Below are 26960 nucleotides of genomic sequence, written 5' to 3' on the forward strand. Positions count from 1 at the left end.
TCACGCACTGGAGTAGAGCGACCAGACACTGATGCGCTGATCCCCAGACCCTGCAGCCAATAAGCCATTGGCAGCAAAGGCCACACAATGGACGGTAGCACTGTGGAGGGCCAGCACAGCCAGTGGCTTCATTGTCTTCCAGTGAAACACACGGACACGGTGGTCCCAGCCTGCAGTGGCCAGGATTTTGCGGTCTGGTCGGATCTTGATGTCAGCAATCCCAGGATTGGTAATATTGTGAGTTCTGCACGCCTATGAGATCGAAAGCAGCAGAAAGAATCATTAGGGGGCTCTTATAATCGTTAGAGGCTCTCACCCATGGGCAGCTCTAGTTGAGCAGCCAGAAGAAGGAAGGAAACACAGGCTGCCATGAGGGCTGGACACCCCTGTGCACCTCTCTTCCCAGAAGCAGGTTCAGACCTGCTAAAAGATGGTTTTATCTCTGCCCTTGGCTGAACTCTTGGGTTGAGGACTTCAGGCCTATCCCTCAGAGAGCCTCTGAGAGCACCCCACCCACTCTTCCCTGGACAGGTCTATAGGGAATCCGGGGCCTGCTTTGATTCTCTCCGTCAGATGGTGAGGAAAGAGCTCCATGGGTTGGGGACTGGGGCTTCTCGCCACAGAACTACACACCACTTAGTATGCAGGAGAAAGGCAACATTTCCACCTTGAAACATGAAGTCAGCATTTCTCCCTTCTAAAGAAACCTCACATCCATGCCACAGACAGGGAGTATGAGAAATGTAAATTCTGTCCTCAGCGAAACTAAGAGATGAGTGAAACTTTAAATGTGAGTGAGGCTAAAGGGTGGCTGACAGCCAGGTGTGAGTGGGAGGAATGCAGGACTGCATCAAAGACACGGGAGGAGCTGAAGGTGTGCCACGTGGGCTGGGGGGCAAAACCTTTGTCCCTGGACTGGTTCTGAGATGGGGGAGGGAGCTGGCACTAACAAGGAATGCATAGGTATGGTATGCCCTCATGGAGTTATTGGGAGTTGGCAGTTCTCTGGGATTGAGCCCCCATACTCACTGCTGGGTGATGACCCCTTCCTGCTCATGCCTTCTGCAGCATGCAGGGGATGAGAGGGCCTTTGTGGCTGCAGCCCTTCTGGGTTACGCAGGATTGTCTCATGCATTGCAGGGCATCTAGCATCTCTGTCCCCACACAATAAATGACAACAGCACTTTGCCATAATTACGATAAACCCAAATAGCCACTTCTTCCCATGGATCTCGTGTTTGGCCTAGCCTGTGTACCACCAGACCTTTCTGTCCACAAGTCACCTCTGTCACCCATACCAGCACCCTTCTTTCTCCTAAGTCATCTCCTAGGGGGGAACATCATAGCCTCAGTTGGAAATCTCTCATTTCTACGAAGATAATAAAAGGAAAGCAGAGAAAAGCAGCAGAAAAACAAATGACATTTATCAGAAGCAAACGGAAATCATTACCAAGCATTTTTGCTATAAATTAACAAAACTTCACAAAAAAAAATTCTATAAATCAGGCGGTAAAATATAGGAAGAAAATGAAGTGTCAGAGCACAGGAAAGAAGTAGAAGAAAAAACTCCAATTACCTCAAATTAAGATAATTGAAGAGAGCAGAAGATTTGTGACAGGGACAGAGAGGGCAGAGATGCACACAGTGAGAAAAATAAAAGGGAAAAAGGGCTGCAGTGGCCTGAAGAGGAAATAGCAAACATGGAAGATAGGCGGGGGTGGGGGTGGGGGTGTGTACACCAGTAGTCACTGACTTAGAAAATTAATTTTAATTTCTAGCAATTTAAGTCTTATAATCTGATATCAGAAGTTGTGCCTTAGTAAAGTTATTGGACTTAATAACTGAAAGTCATTTTAGTCCTCAAGTAAAAAGATCAAGTCTATTTGGAGGGAAGAGATAGGGTATCCTCAGAATGTTCAAAGGCCACGTCTGTGACAGTAGATAGCAGAGTAATGTCTCTAAAGAATGGAAGGGAGGCAAGGTGCAGGAATGTTATATCCAAACTGTCGCTCAAGTATAAAAACAATAGGCAAGCATTTTTCAACATGTAAGAACTCAAAGAATATGCTCCCATGAGCTCTTCTTGAAGGACTAGAATATTAACTCTAGTCTCATAGAAGATAACTGGAGAACTCCAGTAAATGGTCTGGCAAAGAGGATGGCATTACTTACCTATGGGATTATATCAAAAACAATATGGGGATTATGGTGATAGAACCGGTTATGTAACTAACAGAAATATGGGAGGATGGCAAGAGAGATTGGGTGTTTGTTAAATTCACTGATTTGCTCATCTTTTGTTTTGAGGCCAAAGATACAATAGTCAACCTCATATTTGAGAGATCTGACACTCCACCAGAAGAAATGACAGAAACGTTATTTCCTTTTCCACCCTCCTGCACCTCCCACTTGTCATTAAGTGCCTTTGTTTCCTAGTATTTGTTCTTGTATTTCTCCTTAAAGGGAAGATATATACTCAATGGATATATGACTTATTGGATTTCCAAGTTAAAGTCAAATTTGTGCGATACAGAAGAGAGACTCCGAAAAAATGAGGGGGAAAGACATTGGAAGAGACTGCAAATAAGACAAACAGAGGTCCAATCTTAGGAAAGATTAAATTCAGAGCCAAAAGCTTTAAGATAGACAAAGAGTATAAAGACAATGAAGAACCACATATATTTGCTCAATATATAAACAGACTTTATTGTTCATAAAGCAAGTACAACAGGAAAGTTATGATGGAATAACTGCTACTAGACTGATCCTCCTGCTGTAAACAACCATCAAACTGAACAAAATGTACTGGGCAACTGGATCCAGGCCCTAGACAACAGGTAGAGGAGAATGACTGACCAGGTGAGCCTCCCAAATGCCCCAGCATGTCTCTGCTCAGGGAAATGTCCCAGCCATGAAGTCCAGACAGTGGCCATGAGAGGCTAAGGAGGTGGAGCTCAGTGTGGAGCTAGAGCATCCAAAATCTGTGGGTACGTCAGTGGAATGGAGGGGGCTGGGAGAGGGACTGAAAGTCATGTGGGGTTCCCCTGGGTCCCTGGGTTAGGGCTGGGATATGTACACTCAGAGCACCATTCAAGGCTTATCTGAGAGTGGCTACTATAGGGCTGAATGGAACAGATGCAATAGATGGACAGTGACAGAGGTCACTCGGTGCAAAGACTATGCAACAGACTAAGACCAGCTGAGATGCCAGATGGCTGGGTTTTTCAGGAATAAGGATTTCATCTGAGTATAGGGCCTCCTCCAGATCCACACTAGCAAAGTTAGAGACTAAGCCCTAGGAAATCTGAAGAGGAGGCAGTATTTAGAACTTGAGTCTACCACCCTAGGGGAGCCTGGAATGACCTTGGTTTTCCACAATTCTGCTCTTGACAATGCAGACTGCCAACCCTACACACACATTCAAGGTAAATAGCCAGTAACTCAACTGCCTGCAAGAATGAAATTAAACATTCTTCAGAATAAAACAACAAAATCCAGATTCCCCATCATGTATCATTTATACTGTCCAGCACATAAAGGACAAATTATTAGCTATGTAAAGAGTAGGAATATGTGACAGAAATGTTGAACATATCAGACAATGTCTTGAAGGCAGCTTTTAAAATATGTTCAAAAGTGAAGTGAAGTAAAAATGCAAATAATTACACAAAAAACCTTATCTTGATGAGTGGATAGGAGTTAGTAGCAGAGACAAGGGAATTGTAAAAAAGAACCAACCCAGATAGCAAACACAATTATTAAAAGGATTAAGAACAAAGTCACAGGACTGATATGACAGAACTCCAAGACGTACTTTAAAGCTACAGTAATTGAGATAATGTGGTATCGGTGAAGGAACAGATCACTAAGATGGAACAGATTACAAAGCTCAGAAATATTCACATAAATATAGTCAACTGTTGTTTGATGAAGGAGTAAAGGCAACGCAATGGAGCAAGCATAATTTTTTCAAGAAATGGTACTGGAACAACTGGACATTTACACCCAAAAATGTGAATCTAGACACCAACCTTATACACTTCCTCAAAATTAACTCAAAATGTATTACAGAGAGCCTCCCCAGTGGCGCAGCGGGTTAAGCACAGCGTCATGAAGCTGTCTGCAGCCTCTGCAGGGTAGGTTCGATTCCTAGCCAGCCAGGGAGATTCCCACATGGCACGGTGGACCTCTCCTGTCACGCCCGCTGCTCCCCTCAGCAGTGCTTTCGTTCTGTCTACCTGTTCTGCACCCCACTCTGTCTCTGGTGAACCCTCTCACCCTCCTGCGCCTCTGGCCTCTACCCCAGCTATTGTATAAATAAAAAATAATAAAAAAGCTTAAATGTATTATAGATCTAAATATAAAGCACAAATCTATAAACTTCTAGAAGATAACAAAGGAGAAAATCTAGATGACCTTGGGTTTTGTGATAACTTTTTAGATACAATGACAAAGACATAATCCATGAAAGAGAACTGATAAGCTGGAATTCATCAAAATTAAAAATTTCTGCTCTGTAGAAGACACTGTCAAAAGAATGAAAAGAAGTATCAAAGAATGTGATAAAATATTTGCAAAAGCACATTTGATAAAGGACTATTATTTAAAATATAAGAATGCTTAGGGCCTCCCCGGTGGCGCAGCGGTTGAGCGCTGGGTTGCGAAGCTGCCCGCGGCCTCTGCAGCGCGGGTTCGATCCCCGGTTGCTCCCCGGCCACTGGAGGAGGGTCCCACATGGCGCGCAGACCTCTCCTGCCTCCCGCTGCTCCCCTCAGCAGTGTACTTCGGTCCTTCTGCCTGCTCTGCTCCCCGCTCTGGCTCTGGTGAATTCTCTCACCCTCCTGCGCTTCTGACTGTACCCAGTGCATGTATAAACAAGACAAACAAATAAATAAATAAATAAATAAAACATGCCTCTAAAAAATATATATATATATATAAGAATGCTTAAAACTTAACAATAAGAAAAAACAATTAAAAAAATGGGCAAAAGACCGTCATAGACACCTCAACAAAGAAGATACATAAGTGGAAAATAATCATATGAAAAGATGCTCCTTATCAGATGTCATCAGGGAAATGTAAATTAAAACAACGATGAGATACCATTAGTCACCTATTGGAATGGCTAAAGTCCAGAACTCTGAGAACAGTATAATGAACATGGGTGGAACAACAGGAAATTTTGTTCATTGCTGGGGGCATACAAAATGGTACAGCCACTCTGGAAGATAATTTAGCAGTTTCTCAGAAAACTAAACATATTCTTACCACAGGATCTAACAATTATTTTACCCAAAGGAGCTGAAAAATTATATCTACACAAAAAACTGCACATGAATAGTCATAGCAACTCTCTTCATAACTGCCAAAACTTCGACTCTATCCTTCAGGAGATAAACAGATAAACTGTGGTACATCCAGAAAGGGAAAGAAATGAGCACTAAAAAGAAATGAGCTATCTAGGCATGAAAAGACAGGGCAGAAACTTAAATGCACAATACTAAGTGAAAGATGTCAGTCCAAAAGGCTACATACTGTATTTCTTGAAGTATAGATGGTTCCCAACTTATTATGGTTTGACCTATGAATTTTCAAATTTATGATGGTCTGAAAGTGATATACTCTCAGTAGAAAGCTAAGCTCTTTTTGGTAGGTTAGGTGTATCAAATGCATTTCAGCCAACAAGATTTTTCACTTATGTTAATCATAGTTTCCACCTGCTTTTACTTCCTTTTACATTAGGGTTTATCGGGATATAACCTCATTGTAAGTCAAGGAAGATCTATATATGACATTCTGGAAACAGCAAAGCCATGGAAACAGTAAAAAGATAAGCGGTTGCTTGGGCTTAAAGGGGAGGAAGCAATGATTTTGCAGAGCACAGAGGATTTTTAGGGCAGTAAAAACACCCTATATGATACTATAATGGACACATGTTTTTATACATTCATCCAGACCCACAGAACGCATAATACTGAGAGTGAATCCTAATATAAACTATGTACTTTGGGTGGTAACATGTCAATGTAGGTTTATCAGTTGTAACAAGTGTCTCACACTGGTGGGGACGTTGATAATGGGGGAAGTTGTGCACATGTGGTAGCAGGGGGCAAATGTGATATGTCTGTAACTTCTTAGTTTTCCGAAGAAACTAAAACTATTCTAAAAAAATTGTCTCTTGGACACACTACGGCGGGGGCGCAGGGAGAGGAAGGATCAGGGTCAAAATAAGGGGGATGCAATTGTATGGGCAATATAACCAAAATGAAAATGCATACATTGTGCAAAAGTGAGAAATTATGTAAGAATTATATAAAATAAAATATTTTAAAAAATTGTCTCTTGTTAAAACAAAAAAAAGAGAGAGAACCACAACAGAAAATGTAGAACTAAAGAGCTCAATAATTAAAATGAAAAATGTATACGATAGGGTGAACAGCAGACTGGAAATTAATTTTTTTGAAAGTCATATTGGAAATTATTTTTTTTACTGTAAACTAGAGACAATTCTCTGGACACTATCCAAACTGAAGACAAGAGAAAAAAAGAGAAGAAAACTGAAAAAGAGCCTCAGGGTACCATGGGATGTCAAGCTATCTAAATTATAGAAGCCTCTGGGCAATCAAACTGCTGACAACCACAGATGAAAAGACAATGTTAAAAGCAGCCATGGAGTGAGATGTATGGCATGTTTGGGAATCATGATAAGATACAAGGAGTTCTCACCTTCTTTTAGCTGATGAAGAAAAGCAACACAAAACTATCATCCCTAAATTCTATAGGCAGAGTCTTCTTAAAGGAGGGTATAATAGATTTTTCAGATATATACAAAAGCCAGAAAAGTTCTTGTTGAATTGAACTGCCAGAAATGCTATGGGAAATTCTTCCAGCTATAGGGAAGTAAAAGCAGGTGGAAACTATGATTGACAGGAAGAGCACCAGAAATGGAAATAGGTGGGTAAGTATAAAATACTATGCTTTTAATTTTCCATGGGTTTTAAGAAATACTAGCTGATGACTTAAAGCAAAGCTATTATTGTAAAGTGGGATTTACAATGTGTGCAAGAGGTAAAATATATAAAACTGGTATCAGTAAGGGTAGGAGGATAGAAAGATGGGTCACACCATGTGAGGTGGCAGCACGGGGTGGGGAGTGTGAGAACACTGACTGGCTAACTAGAGTAAGTTAAGGATGTGGACTGTTAGCCTGTGTGTACCACTCCAAAAAAGTGACAAGAACTAGAAGTAAAGATGCCAAGAGAGGAAGTGAAACATGATACTAAGAAAAAACACAGCTGATTAAAACACAAGAAGGCAGGACAGAAATTCTACAAAAACAGAAATGACAAGTGGAAAAAAAAGGTCAAGTGTGTTCAGGGCAAACACACTAAATGCTTCAATTAATAGAAAGATTATCAGAAAGGATCTGAAAGCACAACTACCAGAGATGCTTTTCAATACAAAGAGATTGAGATCAGCGGAAAGGGAGAAAGCTGTGTTATAAGGCAACACAAGAAGCCAGTGCTGCTGTATCATCAGTTGTAACAAGTGGACATTCAGGGGGATGCGGTGACCTTCAATACTTACACACCCAATGATAGAGCTTTAAAATAATGAAGTAAAAGTGAAGGAGATAAAGGGAGAAACAGGCACATTCACTATCACACTGAAGAAGAAATAACAACTCTTTCATAACAGGTAGAAAACTGGACAGAGAATCTGAAAGCCAGTGAGCACTGAGCACCACCGACCACATGAACTAGATCTCACTGATGAACACACAGGAGTTCGCCAGATCACAAAAGGGCTCGGACACAACCCACGCCTCAATAAACATCTGAATATTTACATGGTAGAGGTTACCTTCACCCACAACAGAATTAAACTAGACTAAAAGTGTCTATAAAATCACCGAATAGATAGTCAAGGAAAACTCAAGGGAAAGTAGGAAGTATTATGACATAAATAAAAATGAAGAGACAATAAAGTAAGATTTATGGGACTGGCCCATAAGACTACTGATTAGACCCTGAGCTGACTTCTCTGGAGCCCAGTGAGGAGCCAGAGCAGCATCTAGAACTGTGGCACCATCACCAAGATGCCTCACACGCAGAGGCTCCCATGAGAGGAGACCTAAAGGACAGCCTGCTCTCTCCTAGAAGGCGGGCTGAGGCAGCAGAGTGCCCCCTCCATTCACATTACAAAGCACTAACAGTCAGGTGCCTCCCCGTAATGGGGAGATACCTGGCTCTGTGAGAAAGGCTGCCCATCTGAAGACCACCAGATAGAAGACAAAAGGATTAAAAAGCTAAAATCCATAAAAGGAAGTAGTGACCAGAAGAAACCTGGCGTGATGTTGGCAAAGAGATTTTAGGCAGAAATCTTTTCCAGAGATAACAAGAATGACAGAAGAAAAGTTTCAATTCCTCAGGAAGGGGACCATTCTAAATGTGTGTGTCCACAAGCCAAGCTCCAATGCACAGAAAGCAGAAATGCACATGACACTGGAAGAGTTGACAAGATGTGCCAAAACAAGAGGTCCACATGCACCTTCCCAGGCCCTGGTCCCATGCACACCAGTGGGATGACACGGTTGACTGCCTGACCCCTGATCACACGCACAGTGCCAGGAGACATGGCGACACGTCTGGCCATTGACGTGTACAGCTGTGCACGCAGCAATGGGGAACACTTTCTCTGCAAGCACATGTGGAATACTTATGAAAACTGGGCTGGTCTCCACATTTCAAAGAGCTGATATCATTCAGACCTTATTCTCTGACCACAATGGAATTAAGTTAGAAATTGAAAAATAAAAAATAACTGGAGGGAAAAAATCAGACATTTGGAAACATAAAAATCCTCTAATCAGCCCAGCAGCCAGAGCAAATAAAAATGAGGTCTGCCTAGAAGTGAGTGATGATGACAACACTGCCCTCTCTCCCTATGGGGTGCAGACAGACTTCCAGTGCTGTGGGTTCGGAATGCAAGGACCAAAACAAGCGGGTCACACACCCAGCTCAAGTCCATAACACCCCAGATAATACAGAAGGAAGGGAGAGAGAGGTAATGGGAAATGTTGAAACAGATCAAAGATTAAAGATCTGACTGATAAGACAGATACGAATAAAAGGCAGAAATTTCAACAATCATTACAAACAACTGAAAACAGGTTGGCATGAAAATACTTTGAAGATTTTTATGCCTATAGACAAATACCTAGAAAAATGCAACATATCAAAAAAAAAAAAAAAAAAGCCAGGAAACAAACAAGTCCAAGAAGAAAAACTTACTTTTCCTATAGAGCAAATGCCTACACCCATGGTGGACTGCTAGGAGCTCACCTACTCAAGAAATAGGTGCACATTGACATATCCAGAAATCAGAAGAGGAGGGCACACTTGCCTCCTGATTCTGGGGTTCCTAACACCCTGAAGCTGTAAGCAGAGGAAGGTGACAGGAGAGGGGGTACAGCTCACTCTACTGGCAGACAGAGACAACGGCCCTGGACAACTCCAACAGCCCTGCAGAGTGAGGAAGAGGACATGCTAGGTAGTGAGTTCTTCCAGGGCCATATGATTGTGTTAATGTCAGAGAAATCAAATATGCCACTTGCTAAATGAACAAACGAGGAGGAACACATGCATCTGGTAGCACAGCACCCACTCAAGATGCAAATTCTTTACCCACTAGGGGAAGAGAGAACTGAATCTGACAGTGAGAATCTGCCAGAACCTGCAGCAGTGCAGCTACCTGTCCAACCTGTGGCATGTTGGGGCCAAGCTTCAGCCCCTGCTTGCACTTGGCCTGCTCTGGGATGGTGCAATCAACACTTGGGCTATGCAGCGACCTTGTCTAGCCACCTAGTTGCCTGCCCTGTATCTCATAGCTAAGCCCCCCTCCTTACCCTGTTGACCTCCTGTCCTTTAAGCAGCTTCTCTCCAGTGTCCTGACTCCACCAATTCAATCCTGTGATGCCCCAGGCACTGGTCTCTCCTCCACCATCCACTGGATATGGATGACCACATCACCCTTGCATGTCTTACACTCTCTAACCTGCCTTCAACTGCATTTGCCTATAGAACCTTGTCTCTCTGACTCCCCACTTAGTTGTGAGTTCCTGGACTCCACACATGGGCCGCCAAGACAGGCACTTGCTGGAGCAAGGCTGTGAGAATGGACATGCCACCATTCATGTGAGGGCAAAACCCACATGTGCATCTGTGTGGGGGACCTGCATCTGCTGTGTCCTCAGAGTTCCAGACTCTCATGGAATGGGACAGAGTGTGGGAATGAGAATGAGCAGCTGACTTGTCACCATCCCTCGTCCTTTTCTCTCCTGTGGACTTTGTCTAGAAGCCATGGGCAGAGAGCAGTGCACTTGCTGGAGTCCACCTGGGCCCTGCTTCAGGGTCACTGCCTTGGTATTCTGCCTTTGTGTGAATCTGCCAACAGCTTCCTCGGAAGAAAGTGCTGCTTCAGCTGTCTCCGCTAGTGAACACCAAGACCCCAAGGAGCCTGGAAAAGGACTTTTAGTGGAAGGCTCTTAACTGTGGCCCTCACATAGTTGAAGTTGGGTGCAGGGCAAAGAGCACCTCCATGCTGGCATCTCCACCTAGGAGGGCTGAAATGTAGTATTGCCCAAGGTCAGCTGTGCTGACCGACCAGTCATGTCAACTGCCCATGGCAACAGGAGTGATTTAGCATACTTGCAGCCCCTCTGGACACGTGGGGAAAGAAGCCCAAGGTCCAGCTCCCCCAACAGGAAGTGAGAAGCAGAAAAGAAAGATTTGGTGGGAACTTAAGTTAGAGAAACCAGTCCCTGTCTGGGGCCTAGAGGCTTGTTAGGGTCTGTTCATGGTGATGTGGTCCAAGTCCAACTCTACTGTGTTCCTGGGATAAATGGGTTTTGCCCATAGTTCGCTTGGCCTCAGGACCCTGCGACCTCCCTCCTACCTACCCCATATGTCCTGCTGCTGTTGAGAGGGAAGCCCCTGGAAGAGCTGGGGTAAAAGAGGGCAGTGACCATGCAGCAGGGATGCCTGGATGGCCAGCCTTCCTCAGATGGGGGAGAATATGGAGAGTGCGGTTGGTCCACTTCCTGGCCCAGACCGGCTGGGGTGGGGGAGTCTCATTACTGAAAGGCCTAAAAATACAGCTGGCTGTAAATCAGTCCCTGCTTCAAGGCCGTGGGCCCTGCCCCTAGTGTGGGAGGAATGAGCAGGTCTGCACACCACCTGTGTCTGACGACAGCAGAGGCCCAAGCCCCCTCATGACTCCAGGGAAAGTCACCTTGGGAAGGCAGGCAAGTGGCCTAGCATTTCAGTGGGCCCCCGAGGCCTCAGCATGCTGACAAGGGTGGCCAAGTGTTTCTGGTCACTACCAGGGGCCCTGGCTGAGCCCATCCTAGACCAGGACCCGCTGGGAAGGATCTCTGGCCACCAGTGGCTCTCACAGTCCATGACCTCAGATGCCAGGAATGTGTACGTGGTGCAGCCGCCATCTGGTTCCCATTACATACGCTCTGTTGCGGGAAACTTCATCTGTGTCTCCGCTCCCAGCACCCGCCTGGGAGAGATTGATTTGGGCTCATTAGAGACTTTAGCAGCAGGCCAGGAGGTGAGGCACGTCTGTGCCCACGCGTCTTGAAGGCCTGGGAGGGCACACTGAGGGCTTCTGATGAGGATGCCTGAGGACACCAAGCCTCGAGGGTCCCAACACCTCCTCTGAGGCCCTCACTTCACAATCTGAAAGTCTCAAGGGCCCTGGCTGCCTCTGGACCTGCTGTCCAGGGGTCTCAGTATGCTGCAGGAGGAATGCTCTTCTGCTTTGATGTGCACTGCTGAGGCAGGCCCTAGCCCAATGCATCACCACCACACCAACCTCTTCCATTCCGCAATTCCTGGTCCCCTTCTGCTTTAAGTTTCAATTCATTAATAATGTCCTGTTTTAACTTTTCAATTCATCAGTACACTACAAGTTCATCTCTAGACTGGAACAAGCCCCATAAATTTAAGTCTTAAGTTCCAGCAGCTGTTTCCCTGAACAAGTCAGGAGAGACCAGGCAGATCTGGGCCAGGAGGGGCCCTTCTCTGGGGTCCTGGGTACAGGGGGACTCAGGAGGACTGCATCCTGGGGCTTGGGTCTTCAACCCTTTGTAAAGTCAAGCTAATGAAGTTCCCACCACAGTAGAATGGAGCACAGGACCCCACCAGACTTGTGGAACAGGAGGGAAGGGTGTGTGAAAGCAGCCCAATGGTGCATGGCTAGGCTTGCCACCAAAGACGCAACATGAAAACCCAGCTCTGAAGTGCCCACCATTGTTAAAACATGGACCTATCTAGGTCCATGACTCCAAGGGCTTGGAGACTGGTCCCCCAGGCTGGAAACACAAGAAGCTCTACCTCCCACCACAAGAGTTAGTGCCATTGGGAGGGCCTGTCTGACCCCCTACCTCTGTGGCCTCATGGACTACCTAGGATGATAGGAGGACAGACAGACCATTTGACAGGCAGCTGGCTTTATTACAAGCCAACTGTGTGCATCACAAGAGATCTGCTGGAGCGAGATGATGCCAAGAGAGTGTAAACAAGCGCCCTGTCCCCAAACATTACATGTGACCACCCTCTTTTCCCTTCTCTCTGGGCTTTGCATCTCCAGGACTCCACAGGGATTGCTCCCTGTCTCTTAGATCCTATTCAGACATCACCCAGGGACAACAGGCAGCCTCACACCAGGGCAGTGGGAATGGCCCCACCTTCACCACTGCCATTTTTGGTTCTCCGACAGAACTGTTCTTTTTAGAATGGGAATGAACCATCCAGTTGCAATATGAGAGGAAATCTCCTAGGTCTCACTCCGTCAGACCTCAGGGTCCATCCTTGGGCCTCCCTCCTGCTTTCTCTCAACCTCCCTCTGGTCCAGGACTGCTTGCCCACCCCACAACATCTCTTGCCTTCCTCAGGCCCTCTTACAGGATGACCTGGTGATGATGCCCCACCAGGGGGTGGTGAGGCTTGCTGGGCCCTGAAGCAGTCCTGACTCAGTCTACCTCTCCCCGACTCCACCATGTGCCTCAGGGGCTCAGATGGAGCCCCACCCAGGGCCTTTTTCCCTGGTTAGGAGTCCCTGGCTTCTCCATGTTGGGAGGGGCCAAGAGATGTCCTCTTCTCGGTCTCACTTCTGTGGCAAGAGGGCTGGACCAGCACAGCCCTGTCCTCCAGCACTTCAGCGCTGACAGCCCAGTTGAGCCAGTATCTGGACATGCTGCTGCTCCTAAGCATAGCCACATCAGGCCACAGAGGGCCCTGTTCCCACCTGACCTAGATTTACAGTGTTACCTTTCCACTCACTGGCTGTGGTCCAGTCCCAACCTTCTAAGGCTCCCTGGGCTAAGCGGAGCATTTCACTCATGCCCAGAAGCCAATATGCACTCCAGGTCACCCCCTGGGAGTGAATAGGCACAGGACACATCTGGTGCCTCACCCACCATGGCCTGTAGCCCCTCCAGACCTGCACAGGAGTGAGGCTTTGACAGGAGGCTCCCTGACCCTTCAATTTCATCCCTCCTGTCCCAAACAGAGCCTCATAGGCAGGCTGGGTCACCCCCTGCTGAGCACCAGGCAGAAACCATGATGTGCTCACGAGTTGTTCCATAAACCACAAGGGGTGGAAGCATCATGGAAAGGTTTTCAGCAACCCGACTGTACCCCAAGGCCTCCATCCCTCCTGGTGGGCTTCCCCACTGCTTCCTTGAGGCCTACACATAGACTGCCACCTGGCCGTGACTCTGTACAGAGTTCTCTATATTGGATCTTTCTTTTGATTAATCAGTTCCGTACTGACCACATTCCTCTAAGTTTTTGAAAATGGGCTTGTAAACTCCTATACTCTACATGACTTTTCTTTAGATGGACAAGACGTGACTGTCTTTAACCCAAGGTCTAAGAGAAACCCAAACCATGTGAACAGTTCACCAACGTCCACGCCCCCTTCTTCCTGCACTGGCCCCGTGGACAGGCCTGCCTGCACCCCACCTCAGAGTGATTAATTAGTCAGGGATCTGCAACAACTCCTCTTCATGCCTAAATATTGTTTCAGCCTATCAGACTGTTAGTGCAAAGCAGGATAAATGACACTGCGGGTCTGGCTCACTGACCTGCAGGCCCTGCTGCTCATCCAGGCTCCAGACAGCCAACGCCTTCTCAGCAGAGCCTGAGACACCCCTGGCTTTCTGAGAATCAAAGTCAAGGCTCATGACAGGCTCTGTGTGGCAGGCAATGCGGCTGCAGATCTTCCGCTCAGAGATGTCCCACAAAGCCACCGATCCGTCCTCATAGCCGACCAGAAGGAGGGGACGCAGGCTAGAGTTGGCCTGCAGGGAATAGCACAGCAGTTAGCTCCCGAAGGGGTCTGGCAAGATTCGGGGGAGAAGGGACTCAAGTAGCAGCCCAGTTGGGCATCTGTTTCCCATGTTCTCCAGAGACTGTGCATACCCCATTAATGGCTGGCATCATCCAGGGTGCCAGCTTGGGTGGTGCTGGGGCACCGTGAGGATGGTGCTGTGGGGCAGAGTCCTGGTGTAGCTCAGCATGGCCCCCTGATCATACTGTTAAGCTACTTCTCATCAGCCCAGATTCTGGTGGCTTCCTCAGGGTACTACCATCTCCTCCAGTTTTCTTTCCACAGGCATAAGATTTGAGGTAACCCTTGGTGGGGCTGGTCACCTGTCTAAAACCGCCAGCTGAGGAAAATCTCAAGCTCCATCTCAATGAAAAATGAACTTTCTGTGCTTTGTCAGCGTTGCTGCGGAAGCCGTCCCCTCTCCCTCGGCCTGGTGAGCTGCAGCGGCGCTGACTGGTGTGTGCTGAGCTCCCAGCCTTGAGCTATGGTGATGAATGAGGGCACAGGTCAGAGGGCACAGCACCCAGGGCAGACACCTCGTTTATCTCGTCTCTGCAACAATCCCAGAGGAACGCTGCAGGATCCCACATCATCCTGGCACCAGGAGCGTGGCCACAGGCTCAATGCCCAATCTCCAGCACATCGACAGAAAGCATTTCCTTGCACAACAAAGAGTGATGTCTTTTGCTCTTTACTTGTCTCTGCCTTCCCCACTGAGCTGCCTAGACTCAGCATTATTTATATGTCAGAAATAACGGAGCATATCCCCTTCTCCAGAGAATGTTCCAAGCCAGGAGTTCAATAGAACCTTGGTGAGCTGCAGCCAGTCCTCTGCCCTGCTTGGGACTGACCCTCAGCCTCTGCATGGGTGATGGTGGGTTTGGGGCCTGGAAGGCAAGTCAACAAGGCTGCCTGTCGAGCCATGCTGAATCTGAGGATGTTGACTGGTATCTGGGTGAGGCTGTGTTATGAGAAGAGAGCCTGGGCCTCACTAAACATGGACTCATGGCACCATAGGCCCTCCCTACCGGCCTGCTGGAGCTCACATTAGTGTGCTGTGTAGGTGCTTTTGTCTGCTCAGAGGGTACTGCCATCTCCTCCAGTTTCCTTTTCACAGGCCTAAGACTTGAGGTAACCCTTGGTGGGGCTGTCTGCATAGTGTCTCTCCATGGTGTTCCCCAAGTGCCTGAAAGAAACCCTGTTTGGTTAAGAAGGTGACAAAAAGCACCAGAGCCCATGTTCTAATGCCAGTGGACACTACACTTTCAAACAACACAAGGAAGCAGGGCTTTATCTGTGTTAGAGAGGGAAACTGAGGTGGTGGGTGTGGTGTATGAAATGGGGCTCCACAGGAGCCAGGGGGAACTGACACAGGCCAGCTCTTTGATCAGGAGGGTCCAGTTGGTTGTGCCAGGGGACAGGCAGGACACAGCCACTGCAAGCTGCAGTCATAGCAGGGAACCCAAGGCCAGAGCTGGTCCTGAGGATGCCTCCCACATATCCCCAGAAATAGCTCCTACAATCATTATTTCTGATGATCATGTGTTTACACAAATAAAAACAGAAAGAATTCTAAGGGAGCAAGTGAGGCTACTAGAAAGAGGTTGGAGCAGTCTGTGTGCGTCTCTATAGGCTGAATGTCCCAGCAGCCTGAGTGGGTGAGCAGTTAGGAGAGTGGTCCTGTGGGCGACTCCCTGAGCCTGGGACTGTCTGGTTATGCCTCCATTTGGTCTCCCTGCAGAATCCTTGACTGCTTGGGTGAGCTTTCCCTGATGTTTTATAACAGGGAAGAGCTTCATTTTGGCATCTTTCAGATCATCTGATTGGAAAGTATTCGTGTAGAGATTTCACCTTTCTCCAAAGTTATACAGAGTGTGTAAGAAATGATCAAGCCCTCAGCTTAGGTAGCTCCTTCCAGGCAGCCGCACCTCTTTACAAGGTCTCCCCTGAAACCATATCCAGATTCAAGGCAGAGTGAGGGCCAGGAAAGAACAGCCTGGAAAGCTCTCTGTCCTCTGACCAGGAAATTGTGCCAATCCTAGAGATGAGAACCCGCCCCCGAGGCTAGCTGTGAGAACTTCATCTAGGACCCACTAGAGTCCATTCCCCCTAGAGCAAAGCTGCCAGGTTACCTGGATCCCACCCACTGGTTTTGGCAGAGCTTGCCTGCTAGTCCCCAGGGGACCATCCTCCCAGATTTGGGGTTCTTCCCATCACTAATGTGCTGTTTCTGGCCTGTCCCCATAGTCTGTATGATGCCTGTGGTCTCTGGGTTCTGAGCATCTGAGCTAGTTCAAGGGCTACACACTACTGGTTTACCTGTCCACGTGCCATGAAGTGGCCAGAGCTGGAGCCTGCAGGGGCTCAACCCTCAGGAACCAAGGGGGCCTGAATGTTAAAGGCCAGCCCTCGTCAGCTGCTGCTTCTGGCTGTGTTGTGTCCGCTCCAGCTTCTCTCCCCGTGGCCCCAGGAACAGACACCATAGGCAGGGTAACACTCCTGTCACAGCCCAGGCCTATGGTGGTCAAGCCCTTGGTGGCAGTTCAATCTCCACAGGGTGAGGACACCTCTGTGTTTCCTTCTAGCTCTAGGCATGCCAGCCTGATGAGATTCCCACTGGACAGCCCCCCACCCAGTTCCTCAATGTTCTGTGAGGTGCCCCTAGCTTGGATGGAGCCCATTGCAGGGCCCACATCTGTAGCCTGCTCTGAGGGTGGATGGAATGACTGCATGAGGCTTGATTCTGACCCTCACCTGTTATATGACAATATGGTTAACAACACAGGTTGGCTACTTTGAGGAACAAAGCAAGAAAACATCTGAATGTTTCAGAAAAAAATACCATGTCAGGTCACTATGCCATACTCAAGTCCAAGTTATAACCTGGACATTCAGACTTGGGGAGAAAAAAAAAGGGGCAGTTCAAATTTATGCACACTTTTTTAAACAGAACATTTTGTGTTGGATCTGTATCAACGAACAAAAACGCGATTTGTCCTTCTGTCAACTATATTAATTACCTTAACAAGTTTGTACATCCCGTTTCTACACATTTTTCTGCTGGAATTTTTACATGATTATGCAATGACAGTGTTTCCAGGGAGTGGAGTAAGCGGGTACAGGCGCTGACGTCCTGCCGCAGGACCTGTGAGCACCGCGCCAGCCCCTGCAACCTCAAGGCCTGAGGGGGTGTTTCCCCGCCCAGTGCCCCGCCACAAATCTGCTGCTGTTTGGAGCTTTGTAAGAGACTCAGTGGGGTCTCTCAGCGTCCCCAACTCCTTCACTCCCATGGAATTCTCTCTGACAAGGCTGCGATAGCAAGACACTACAGCATCAGTTTATTAGAGCTCCCAAATCCCAACTAGAATGTTCTCAGGGAAAAATCAGCTGCAAGAAAGGGCAGGGAATCTGGGATGTCTGCCCTTGTGGTCCTGTTGGTCATGCAGACATCTTCAAATTCCCCAAGTCTGTCAGATATAACTTGCAAAGACTTCAAAGAAAAGCAAGGTAGAACCCTCCCCCCCCCCCTTCCTGATCACCTAGGCCTGCAGGACAATCAGAAAGTACTGAATTGAAAAGCGTCCTGGAGGCAGGTGCTACTCAGTAACCTGCTCCCATGGTTTCTACAGGGCAATGCTCTTTCTGTGATTCCTTCCATGTGAACACACCAGACCATGTGCTTTGCTAACTCAAATACACTCTTCGCCAGCACTGACCTCTGGGGGACTGCAGCATCTGGTAGAGGCAGCAGGCCCAGAAGGATCCCTCCCTGGTCCTGGAGCTAAAATCTATCCTGCTGGGGCTCAGACTCTGCATCCGATGCCAGCCCCAGGGACACCTCCTGACACTCTATATCAGCAAGACAGTCAAAAAGAAGGCTGGCTGTGGATCAGAAATTCCAAGTGTGGCCGTGAGGAAATTCAGAATGTTAAGCCCACTTTTGCCTCTGTGGGACAAAGAAGTAACAAAAATTAATCCCAAGCAAAGCAGAGGCAGTACAGTCTTGCAGGGTTAGTCAGCAATCCCTCCCAGCCCAGCATGGGGCCATGGATCTGTGCACAGAGAGGAAAGGAGCACCAGTTCTCCCTGGCGGGGACCAGCTCAGCTGACTCAGCTGTCCCTCCTCAACACACTGCAGGGAAGTACCTCTGAAGCCTGCGGGGGACAGCACAAGCCGAGTCTGCCCTAGGGAAGTCTGCAGGAGCTTCGTAACAGCAGGGTGGCTGTGACAGGCTGGGGACACCAAGGATGCGGAAGGCCACATGCAAAAATTCTCCAAAGGGGCTAATTGCCCATTGGTTTCATGATAAACTGAATACTGAATGGGGCATGATTCACAACCCAACAGGCGTGGCTGGCAGGGCGTGGTTGGCGTGTGCTGGGCCTTACCTGCCACAGCTTCAGGCACATGGGCATGCCCGGCTTGGCATCTGCCTCCGGCTTCAGGGTGCACACTGACGTCTTGGATGGCATCTCCAGAATCTGAACCTGACAGTAAGAAAACAAGTTGATTTGGGTTGGCGCCAAGTTGAGTCTGTGCTATACAAACAAGAGACTTTTAAGGCGATTAACCAAGGCTGCTGCGAGTTTCTGTCTGCTCCCTGGAGGAACCTGGGAGCCGAGCCTCCTAATTAGGCCGCACAGGCTCATGGGCTCAGGCACTGCCGAGTCCTTGTGAAATACAGACGTCATTCCCGAGTGACCAACATGTCCCTCTGTTCGGTGTTACTGCCTTGAGGCTGCCTCCATTCTCTTCCAATTTTACCTTGCCCTGGGTAGGATCCTGGTCCAGCTTGCTGTGCACTGACTCAGCTTGCTGCTCTCCCACCTTGGCTTCCTCTTTCCTGCGATGGCATTTACATGTGAACAACTCTCAGCTATCTCAGGTGTATCAAATGGCACAAAGACTTGCATGAGGAATATCTGGGGACCCACCACCAAGCCTAGGACACGATTATGACTTGTGCCAGGAAGTTCTGGAGTCTGGCTATTCTGACACCCTTTACTGGGTATCTTGGCTACATTCCGTATCATCTAAATGCAAGTGCAGGCCCTCCTATGCCTGGGCTGGAGAAGTGCCTGGCTGTCCTGCATAGCCTGGCTCTCACTTGGGACTGAGCACCGTCTACAGCCGGTGGCTAAGGCCTCAAGGAAGAGGATGGGCACTACAGACTAGAATGTGGCCCCCCGTCAGCCACATCCTTGAGCATCTCAGCTCTCACACACCAAGCAGAGATAAGGGTGGCCCCTCATACAGGTCAGAAGAGTAAAGGGCTCTTGCTGGACATCCTGTGGCACAGGCCATGGCCTAGTGCTTCTGATGGCAGTGGATCCACCACTTTGTGGAAGTGAGGTGTGGCTGGTTCTACACTCCCCGAGATATCGCCAAGAGCAGTTCTACTAACAATATCACAACGATGATGTGCAGCCGCCATGGAGTCACATGTCACCCTCACCAATAGGGGAGGATCCTCTGGATTGCAGATGAGGAGTATGAGGTCAGAGGGATAGGGGCATCGAGGGGACAGAACACAAACCCACTCATCTGCTGTCTGATAGCCAGAACACAGAACTCCAAGCAAGGAGAAACCTGGGTGAACTGGAGGCATATAGGTGTAGAGGTGCAGCTCTCACTAACCCACACAGGAGACTCGCCCAAGACCTGGAGTTAAATTCTGGGTCTCAATTCTAGGTGTGCCACATGAGTGCTGTGGCCATGTTTAAGGCAATGCAGGCAACACACGAAGTCAGCAGCAGGGCTTGGTCCCCTCAGCCACAGGATCCTGCAACACACCTGCCTCTGCACTTGGGTGGGCCCTTCACAGTTGGGACCTGCCATGCTCTGGGCAGGGCTCTCGCCAGAAGACCACACAGCTTCTCAGCCCCAGGGAAAAGGCTCGATAGGTCTTGAAGAGGTGCTAAGTAGACAACTGTGGGGAGAGTGGGGCTGGTAACCTGCTTTAGAGTCCATGTGTATGCTGTGAGGGCAGATTGTGAAAGGACACAGCCAGACTGCAGGAGTGGGACACTTGATCTCCTTCTTTCTGTACTCCTATATTGCCAGGTTTCCTACAATGAGATTACTTTGCTTATGTCACCCGGTTTCAAGATGTTGATTGGTGGTGGGAGAAGTAAGAGGTGGGGGAGTGGGGGTGGGGGACGGATTCCAGAAGAAGCAGTAGCCATTGGACACATAGTGTGCACCCTGGACAGCCTGACAATGGGCCCAGAGTCAGTGAAGGCTGCCTACCCCAATCTGTGGGTAACAGAACACCCCTTAGGGGGCAGTGAGCAGGACTCGAGAGCCAGGGGTGAGTCTGCTCTGGTGGGGGTTGAAGATGAAACCAGGGCAGTCCTGATGCCTGAGTTCATTGCTATAGCACCCAAAGACATATCTTGGGTACAGGAGAGAAGAAGCAGCAGTCCAGGAAGCTTTGTGGGTCCCAGAAGGTGCTCTGTGCTCCAGAAGGAGCCTGGATGTCCAAGTTCAGAGCCTCCTACAGATACTGCTGTACTTTCCATCTGGCACTAGATTGCAACTTTTGTTTCCAGAAGGAAAAATGTTTGGTTTGGGCAAGTGTGGCCACCCAGACGGCAGAGCAGGGTGGGGGCATGTCCTCCCTAGGAACTGTCTGGGCATAGGCCAGCGAGGCTTTTCCAGGACCCAGTCCAGGCAGATTCCAGGTAGGAACATAAAAAACAATTTTCCCAGAGTGTGCAAGGTCCCCACACTGACTGCTCCTGAAGTACATAGATGCTGCCTGCACTGGGAGAACTGGGAGCCAGGAAGTCAATTAACTACCTCAGGCAAAGGCTGAGTGACTTCAGTCATGCCCTGTGGCAGGAAGGCACATGGACAAGGAAGGATGGCACCCTCACCACAGCAGGCTCACCCCACAGCAGTCTCTGTGATATGCAGCACACAGAAGGCTTGGCACTGCCCAGCTCCTGCTGTCCGGGAGGAAGCACACCGCTCTTTCTTTTCACATTAATAAAATTTTTAACAGGTTTTTGGCAAATCAGCAAGAAAAGTGTATGTAGCTCCTAATTGGTGATTTAAACGAAATCATGAACAAATAAATGCCTGTTCCTATCTCATTATTTATGAACTGAATCTGCTTTAAGACAAATGACTCTTCTTGGGCAGAGGCCAAACCTTACCGTGTGCACAAGGCCTGAAGTCCCTGCCCAGAGCAGCCTGTTGCACAGGCTGTCAGGCCTGCCAGGGACTCAGGGAACATGGGCCTGGGTGGCATATCGGAGGCTTCCTCCCTAGACCCCACACTCCTGCCTGGTTCTGGAACAGCTGTACACCCACACTGATCAGACCCTTCAATAGATGCTCATGGCTTCTTCTATTGCTTTGGCTTTCCCAGGAGCTGGCATCGCTAACCACACTCTCCTCCTCTGCTATACCCAACCCTGTTTCCCACCCAGGTCTTCTCTGAATCCTGGGTACTGCTCTCCTTGGTAGATTCTGCCTCTTCTGCTTCTGGGGGTATAGATGCCACTGTCTAGCCTGACCTGTCTCCAGTCAACAACCATCCCTGGTGGCTCTAACTTGAGCACCACCTAACAGTCACCTCTGAGGCTCAGTCCTGCCCCACTATTCCACCCAAAGCCCTGCCCTCTGATGCTCCCCTGCTCACCTGTGCTGCTCAGTACTGTCATCACCACACCAGGGTCAGCCCTTACTCACCCTTATCTCAGCCCTACCTGGAGCCTCTCATGCCCCGGCCACCCTACCCGCTGCCCTGGCCCAGTGGTCCTCCTCCACCAGGGCCTCAGTCACTTTCCCACCACCTCTACTGGCCTGCCTGGAACTTCCTTCTATGTGTGCCCACCTCTAAGTCCTCTGAGAACCTTGTGAGGTTCTCAGATGGTGTCCTGATGGTGTCCAGCCTTGCCACGTGTCCATCTTGTGCCATAATATTCCAAGTATCAGTGTCCCAGAGATGCCAGCTCTTGGCCTTATGCTTCTCTTCTGACTCCCATCATCATGGCACCTCACAGGTGACCAGGCCAAGGCCCAATCTCAGGCCCCTAGAGCTGTGATTCTGCAGGCAGACCCAGCCTGCCCTGCAGCTCTGTGGGGGGCCTGTGGAGGGCACAGTATACCTTTAAGAGAAGCCAAGTACCCAGAAAGTGGCTCATGGAATGAGGGAATGGGGTAGGCTGGGGCTTACCTCATCAACGCCTTTCCCTGGCACAGCCAATGTCCAGTGCTGCTGGTCCCCAGCCAGGATGGAGCCCCTGCAGAAGCCCATGCTTTCCAGGCATACAAAATCCACGATAGTGTTCCTGCCCTCTGCCAGGTCCCATAGGCACAGCTTCAGGTCCCGACCCTGACTTCCAAAACCAAGAGGAGACAGGTTGTGAGCCTCCAGGTGTCTGGAGCCCCATCCCACATGGATGAACTTCAGTGTGCCTGTGGCTAGCCTAAGGTCAGAGACAGGCAGAGGACACTTTCAATGGAGAGGGTACAGCATCAGATCACTGGGCGAGAGCACTATAACCAAGGAAGGAGTTCACTGCCCTAGTGTTCACACAAGTCTGCACCTCAGATGCCTGACACGCTCACAGGCCATGTGTGAGCCCTCTGGCACACCCTAGGACCCACCTGCCATGGTCTTTCTGCTGTTTCCTCTGCTTCCAAAGTGTTGCCCTCTCTCCCTCCCTCTTCTGTGAATTAACTTTGCCAAGCTGGCAATCCCATCCTCAAATATTTTCCTAAGTGAATTTAAAACCTATGTTCATAGAAACACATGAATGTTTACTGGAGCACTGTTCATAATGGTCTAAACCAAAAAGAAGCATTTCACAGGAGGATGGATAAGTGACTGTGAACATCGTGTCATGGAACGCCACTCGGCAACAGAGGAGCAAGCTATAGCACAGGCAACAGCCTGCACGAATCTTAGATGTACTCTGCTAAGTGAAGGTAGTTGGGTCCAAACTCTCCATTCTAGAACATGACTACAGGGAAGAAGGGCTGCAGGGTGCCACTAAGGTAGGGTGACAAAGCAACTTTGCAGGGTGCTGACCACTCTGTGTGCCTCTGGGCTGGCACACATGTGACCATGGCATCAAATCTACAGAACTACATTATAGAGTCAACTTTACCGAATGTTCATTAATGAAACAAACAATCAGAATGTTAGGACCCCAAGACAGACTACAGACTGTAACAAACATGTGGCTTACTGCACCTAAGTGGGAGAGCAGACAGGAGCTGACCTGAGGGATTCTGGAAGTGTTTCCACTAGACACTACAAGACTGAAGACAAAATAACAGTACAGAAATACAGGACTCTGTGGTAAATCTGTTTCCCACTGGGTATGTGTTAGAGAAATTAATAATTGGCAGATTGAAAGAGACAGGTTTCTCCCTGTCACAGAGAACAAAGAAGCCCAGGGGAGGTGAGGATGGTCCCTGGGGTGTTAGATTCCAATCAGAAAAGTTGGTATGAATGCATGTTTATGCAAATATACACTGACAGACAGACACAGAGGTGCACAGAAGTGTGTATGTAATCTGGTTCATGCACATGGATATTCCTCATCCCTACCCACAAGAGATATCCTGGAAAAGGACAGTGGCAGAGAAGGGAGAGCTGCACAAGGCCTGACATCTAGGCCCTGGTTCTACCCTCAGGCTGTCACAGACCTGTTCTGGCGTGAGACACTGGGGAATTCCAGGATGTGCACATGACTCTTGCCGGGCGGACCCAGAGCGACAATCTCCATTCCAGTCTGGAAAACCTGCTACGCTAGAGTTCAAATGTGCCTGGACATTCGAAATTGCACAGTGCTCACAAGGAACAAGACTTGGTGATGCTCTCTGCTAGACGGAGGACTCAACTCAAATTAGCAGTGCCAAAGGAGACAGATAGGAGGGGATCCTTGGCACGGGTCAAATCAGGGCACAATGCAGGAGAAACGTGCTCATATGGGAAAAGTATCCGACACTGCCAACATGGCCACCATGCCATGAACAAAGGATTGGTCTGTTTTTAAGTGATTTCTCATTTGAATTGGTTTTGAACTCACTGAACAGTTGCAAGAGCAGCAGGAAGATGTCTCTTTCACTAGGCCCCTTAATTGCTAATGTGTCACACTCCTGTCCTGATGCACCACCCCCTTGCATAATCCCACATGCACCTTGCCACCGTCTCGATGCCTTCCAAGAGTGAGGCAGTCCCAAAACAGTCCATCACTTGCCTAAGATTCACCACTGCTCTCGTGCTATGCCTTGAAGCAGCCCGCTCCTGGGATGCACATTGCATTGCTGTCAGTCCTCATAGGTAAGAAATCTGGTTAATGCAGCCAGAGGACTCCCTCAAAGAAAAACCTACACAACCAGCTCAAGCCACAGGCACCTCAATAGACCTCACACAGGTAAGTTGAGCAAAAGACATCAGATCAAAGAAGCTGCCCTATGTGGTTCCATTTCTGTAAATTAAGTGGAAGCCAGACAAAACCAGTCTATGTTTTGTGGAGATGTATATTCAGACAGCACAGTTAGACAATACTTGCCCCTGACTCCCAAGGATAAAAATAGGTTGGATGGCATGTGGACGGCATCATGGGTTGCTCTTGGGGTCCGGCAGCGCTGCTTCCTGCCTAAGAATGGTGATGCAGCTGTCTACTCGATGAAAACGCAGAGGTCTTTGATGTATTCTGTGCACTTTCCTACAAGTATGTTATATCACATAACAAAAAAAGGGAAGAAAACAAACCCAGCCAGGTGGCAGTCTCATGGCCCAGGTGAACCCTTAGCTTGCGGGAGGGGCTGAGGTGTCGGCAGAGCAGCCCCTGGACCACTTGTGCTGACGTGCACAGCCTGGCAGAAACGGGGCCCCTAGATCCCGCTTTTATGTCCTCCAGCCTCCCCTTAACCTGAAAGCACACCTTCCTCCCTCAAGGGCCACTTGGCTTCCAAACACAGCTGGGCGCACAGTCTCTAGTGCAACATAAACGCACCTGGGCATTCCAAGCACCTGCACAGTCTGTTACACAGACCTCCTGACTCACCAGTCCCTGTCGGGGCGGGCAGCCTCAGCAGCGCCATCAAACATTCACTCCCGGGCCACCCTAGATGCTTGCTTCCCCCACAGCACAAGACTCAGCTCTCTAAGGATGGTGCCCAGGACTCCTGGCCCGGACTTCCAGAGGATGGTCCAAGGCACCTGGACTCTGAAAATTCAGGTAAAATGTGGACAAATGACAGCTCCTGATGCAAGTGACGTAGGAGGGCATTTGGACATGATCTCTACTCTGACCATCAAGGAAAAATCAAAACCATAAGGAGGGCCTTCTGCAAAGTGGAATGGGGGCTGGGAGAAATTTGGGCCAGCTTGGCCAGGAAAGATACAAGACCCTGCCAGGGCTCTACAAGGGCACATGGGCAGGGCTACCACCTGCCTGCACAGCTCTGGTTCCTCGGTCACCAATGAGCCACCTTTGGGGTGGTGGGAGCCAAAAGTGCTATGCAGACAAGTTGGAGTCTATGGGACCACACTCATTTCACCAAGACCCACCTGATGAGCTGAGGTCCTTGGGGCAGCGTCTGCAGCCAGGTCACACATTGGCCCCTATGACCATCCAGGCTGGTGACCACTCTCCGTGTCTGCAGGCTCCAGATGTGCACCAGTCCACCCTGGGACCTGTTCAGACAAGTGTAAAGGCAGGCTCAGGACATAGAAGACGGGGAGGATCCCAGTGTGCTATGTAGCCCTGCCCAGAAACTACAAAGCTGGGGAACTAGGTGTTTGAACTGACAGAGGTTTTATTTTAGGTGACACTTCTAAGTCTGAACTGAAAGTAAATTAGAACAGTGACCCGTTTCCAAAGAGGCAGGGGCCCCTAGACAGTGCAAACTGCATGGTGTCGATAATGGAGAGTGTGTGTCCCTGAGGGAGCCAGACCCCAGGAGACACTGGGCTCTGACAGGGCAATGTGCCTGGGTGATGGGCAGCCTGAGCCTCTTACTAAGGCCCTGCAGTGAGCACAGGCTCACAACTCTCTTCCTCAACTTCATCGTGGGCATGTCCTTGGGGCAACAGATACTCACCCTGAGAGGAGGAGTGGGTGTCCCTGCACCTGGGCTTCTCCACAGAAATGCAGTGCATGCACCGCTGCCTGGGTGCCTCGAAGGACAAACTTCGGATCTGGTGGCAGTACAGCCGCCATGCTGAGTGGAGTGCTATAACCTGGGGAGCACAAGAGAGTGTGTGTATGCAGCTCACCTTTTCTCCTTCAAAAAGGCAGTAAAGGTGTATCTGGATGCCACCTGCCCCTTCACCCCCTCTTCCATCTTGCCTAGTGGCCTCTGTACTACCCTGGGCTGAAACTACAGCATCCCCAACTGGGCACAAAAGTGCCCACACCCTCCTTGGCTACCTTCACCCTTTGTGCTTTGTGCAGAGGTTTCCACTATCCTCCAGCGCTTCCCATCTACCCATCAGCCACACCCTCCAGCTCCTCAAGTCTTACTAGCCACACCAGCACTGTCCCACTCTGGCTAGGGCAGGTTCCTCCTCACCAGCCATTCA

The 26960-nt window shown here is 49.0% G+C and overlaps 1 protein-coding gene across 1 annotated transcript; it reads right to left on the bottom strand.

The window, feature by feature from the left end:
- On the bottom strand, nt 1-26598 carry GNB1L (G protein subunit beta 1 like; the record flags this gene model as incomplete). Its single annotated transcript, XM_084245136.1, has 6 exons — nt 1-244; nt 14142-14377; nt 18796-18894; nt 22593-22755; nt 25947-26072; nt 26480-26598. The coding sequence occupies 6 exons, from the start codon at nt 26596-26598 to the stop codon at nt 1-3; spliced, it is 987 nt and encodes a 328-aa protein (XP_084101262.1).
- Between the last annotated feature and the right edge of the window lie 362 nt (nt 26599-26960).

This window comes from Talpa europaea (assembly GCF_964194135.1).
Source record: "Talpa europaea genome assembly, chromosome: 10".
Classification (NCBI taxonomy): Eukaryota; Metazoa; Chordata; class Mammalia; order Eulipotyphla; family Talpidae; genus Talpa; species Talpa europaea.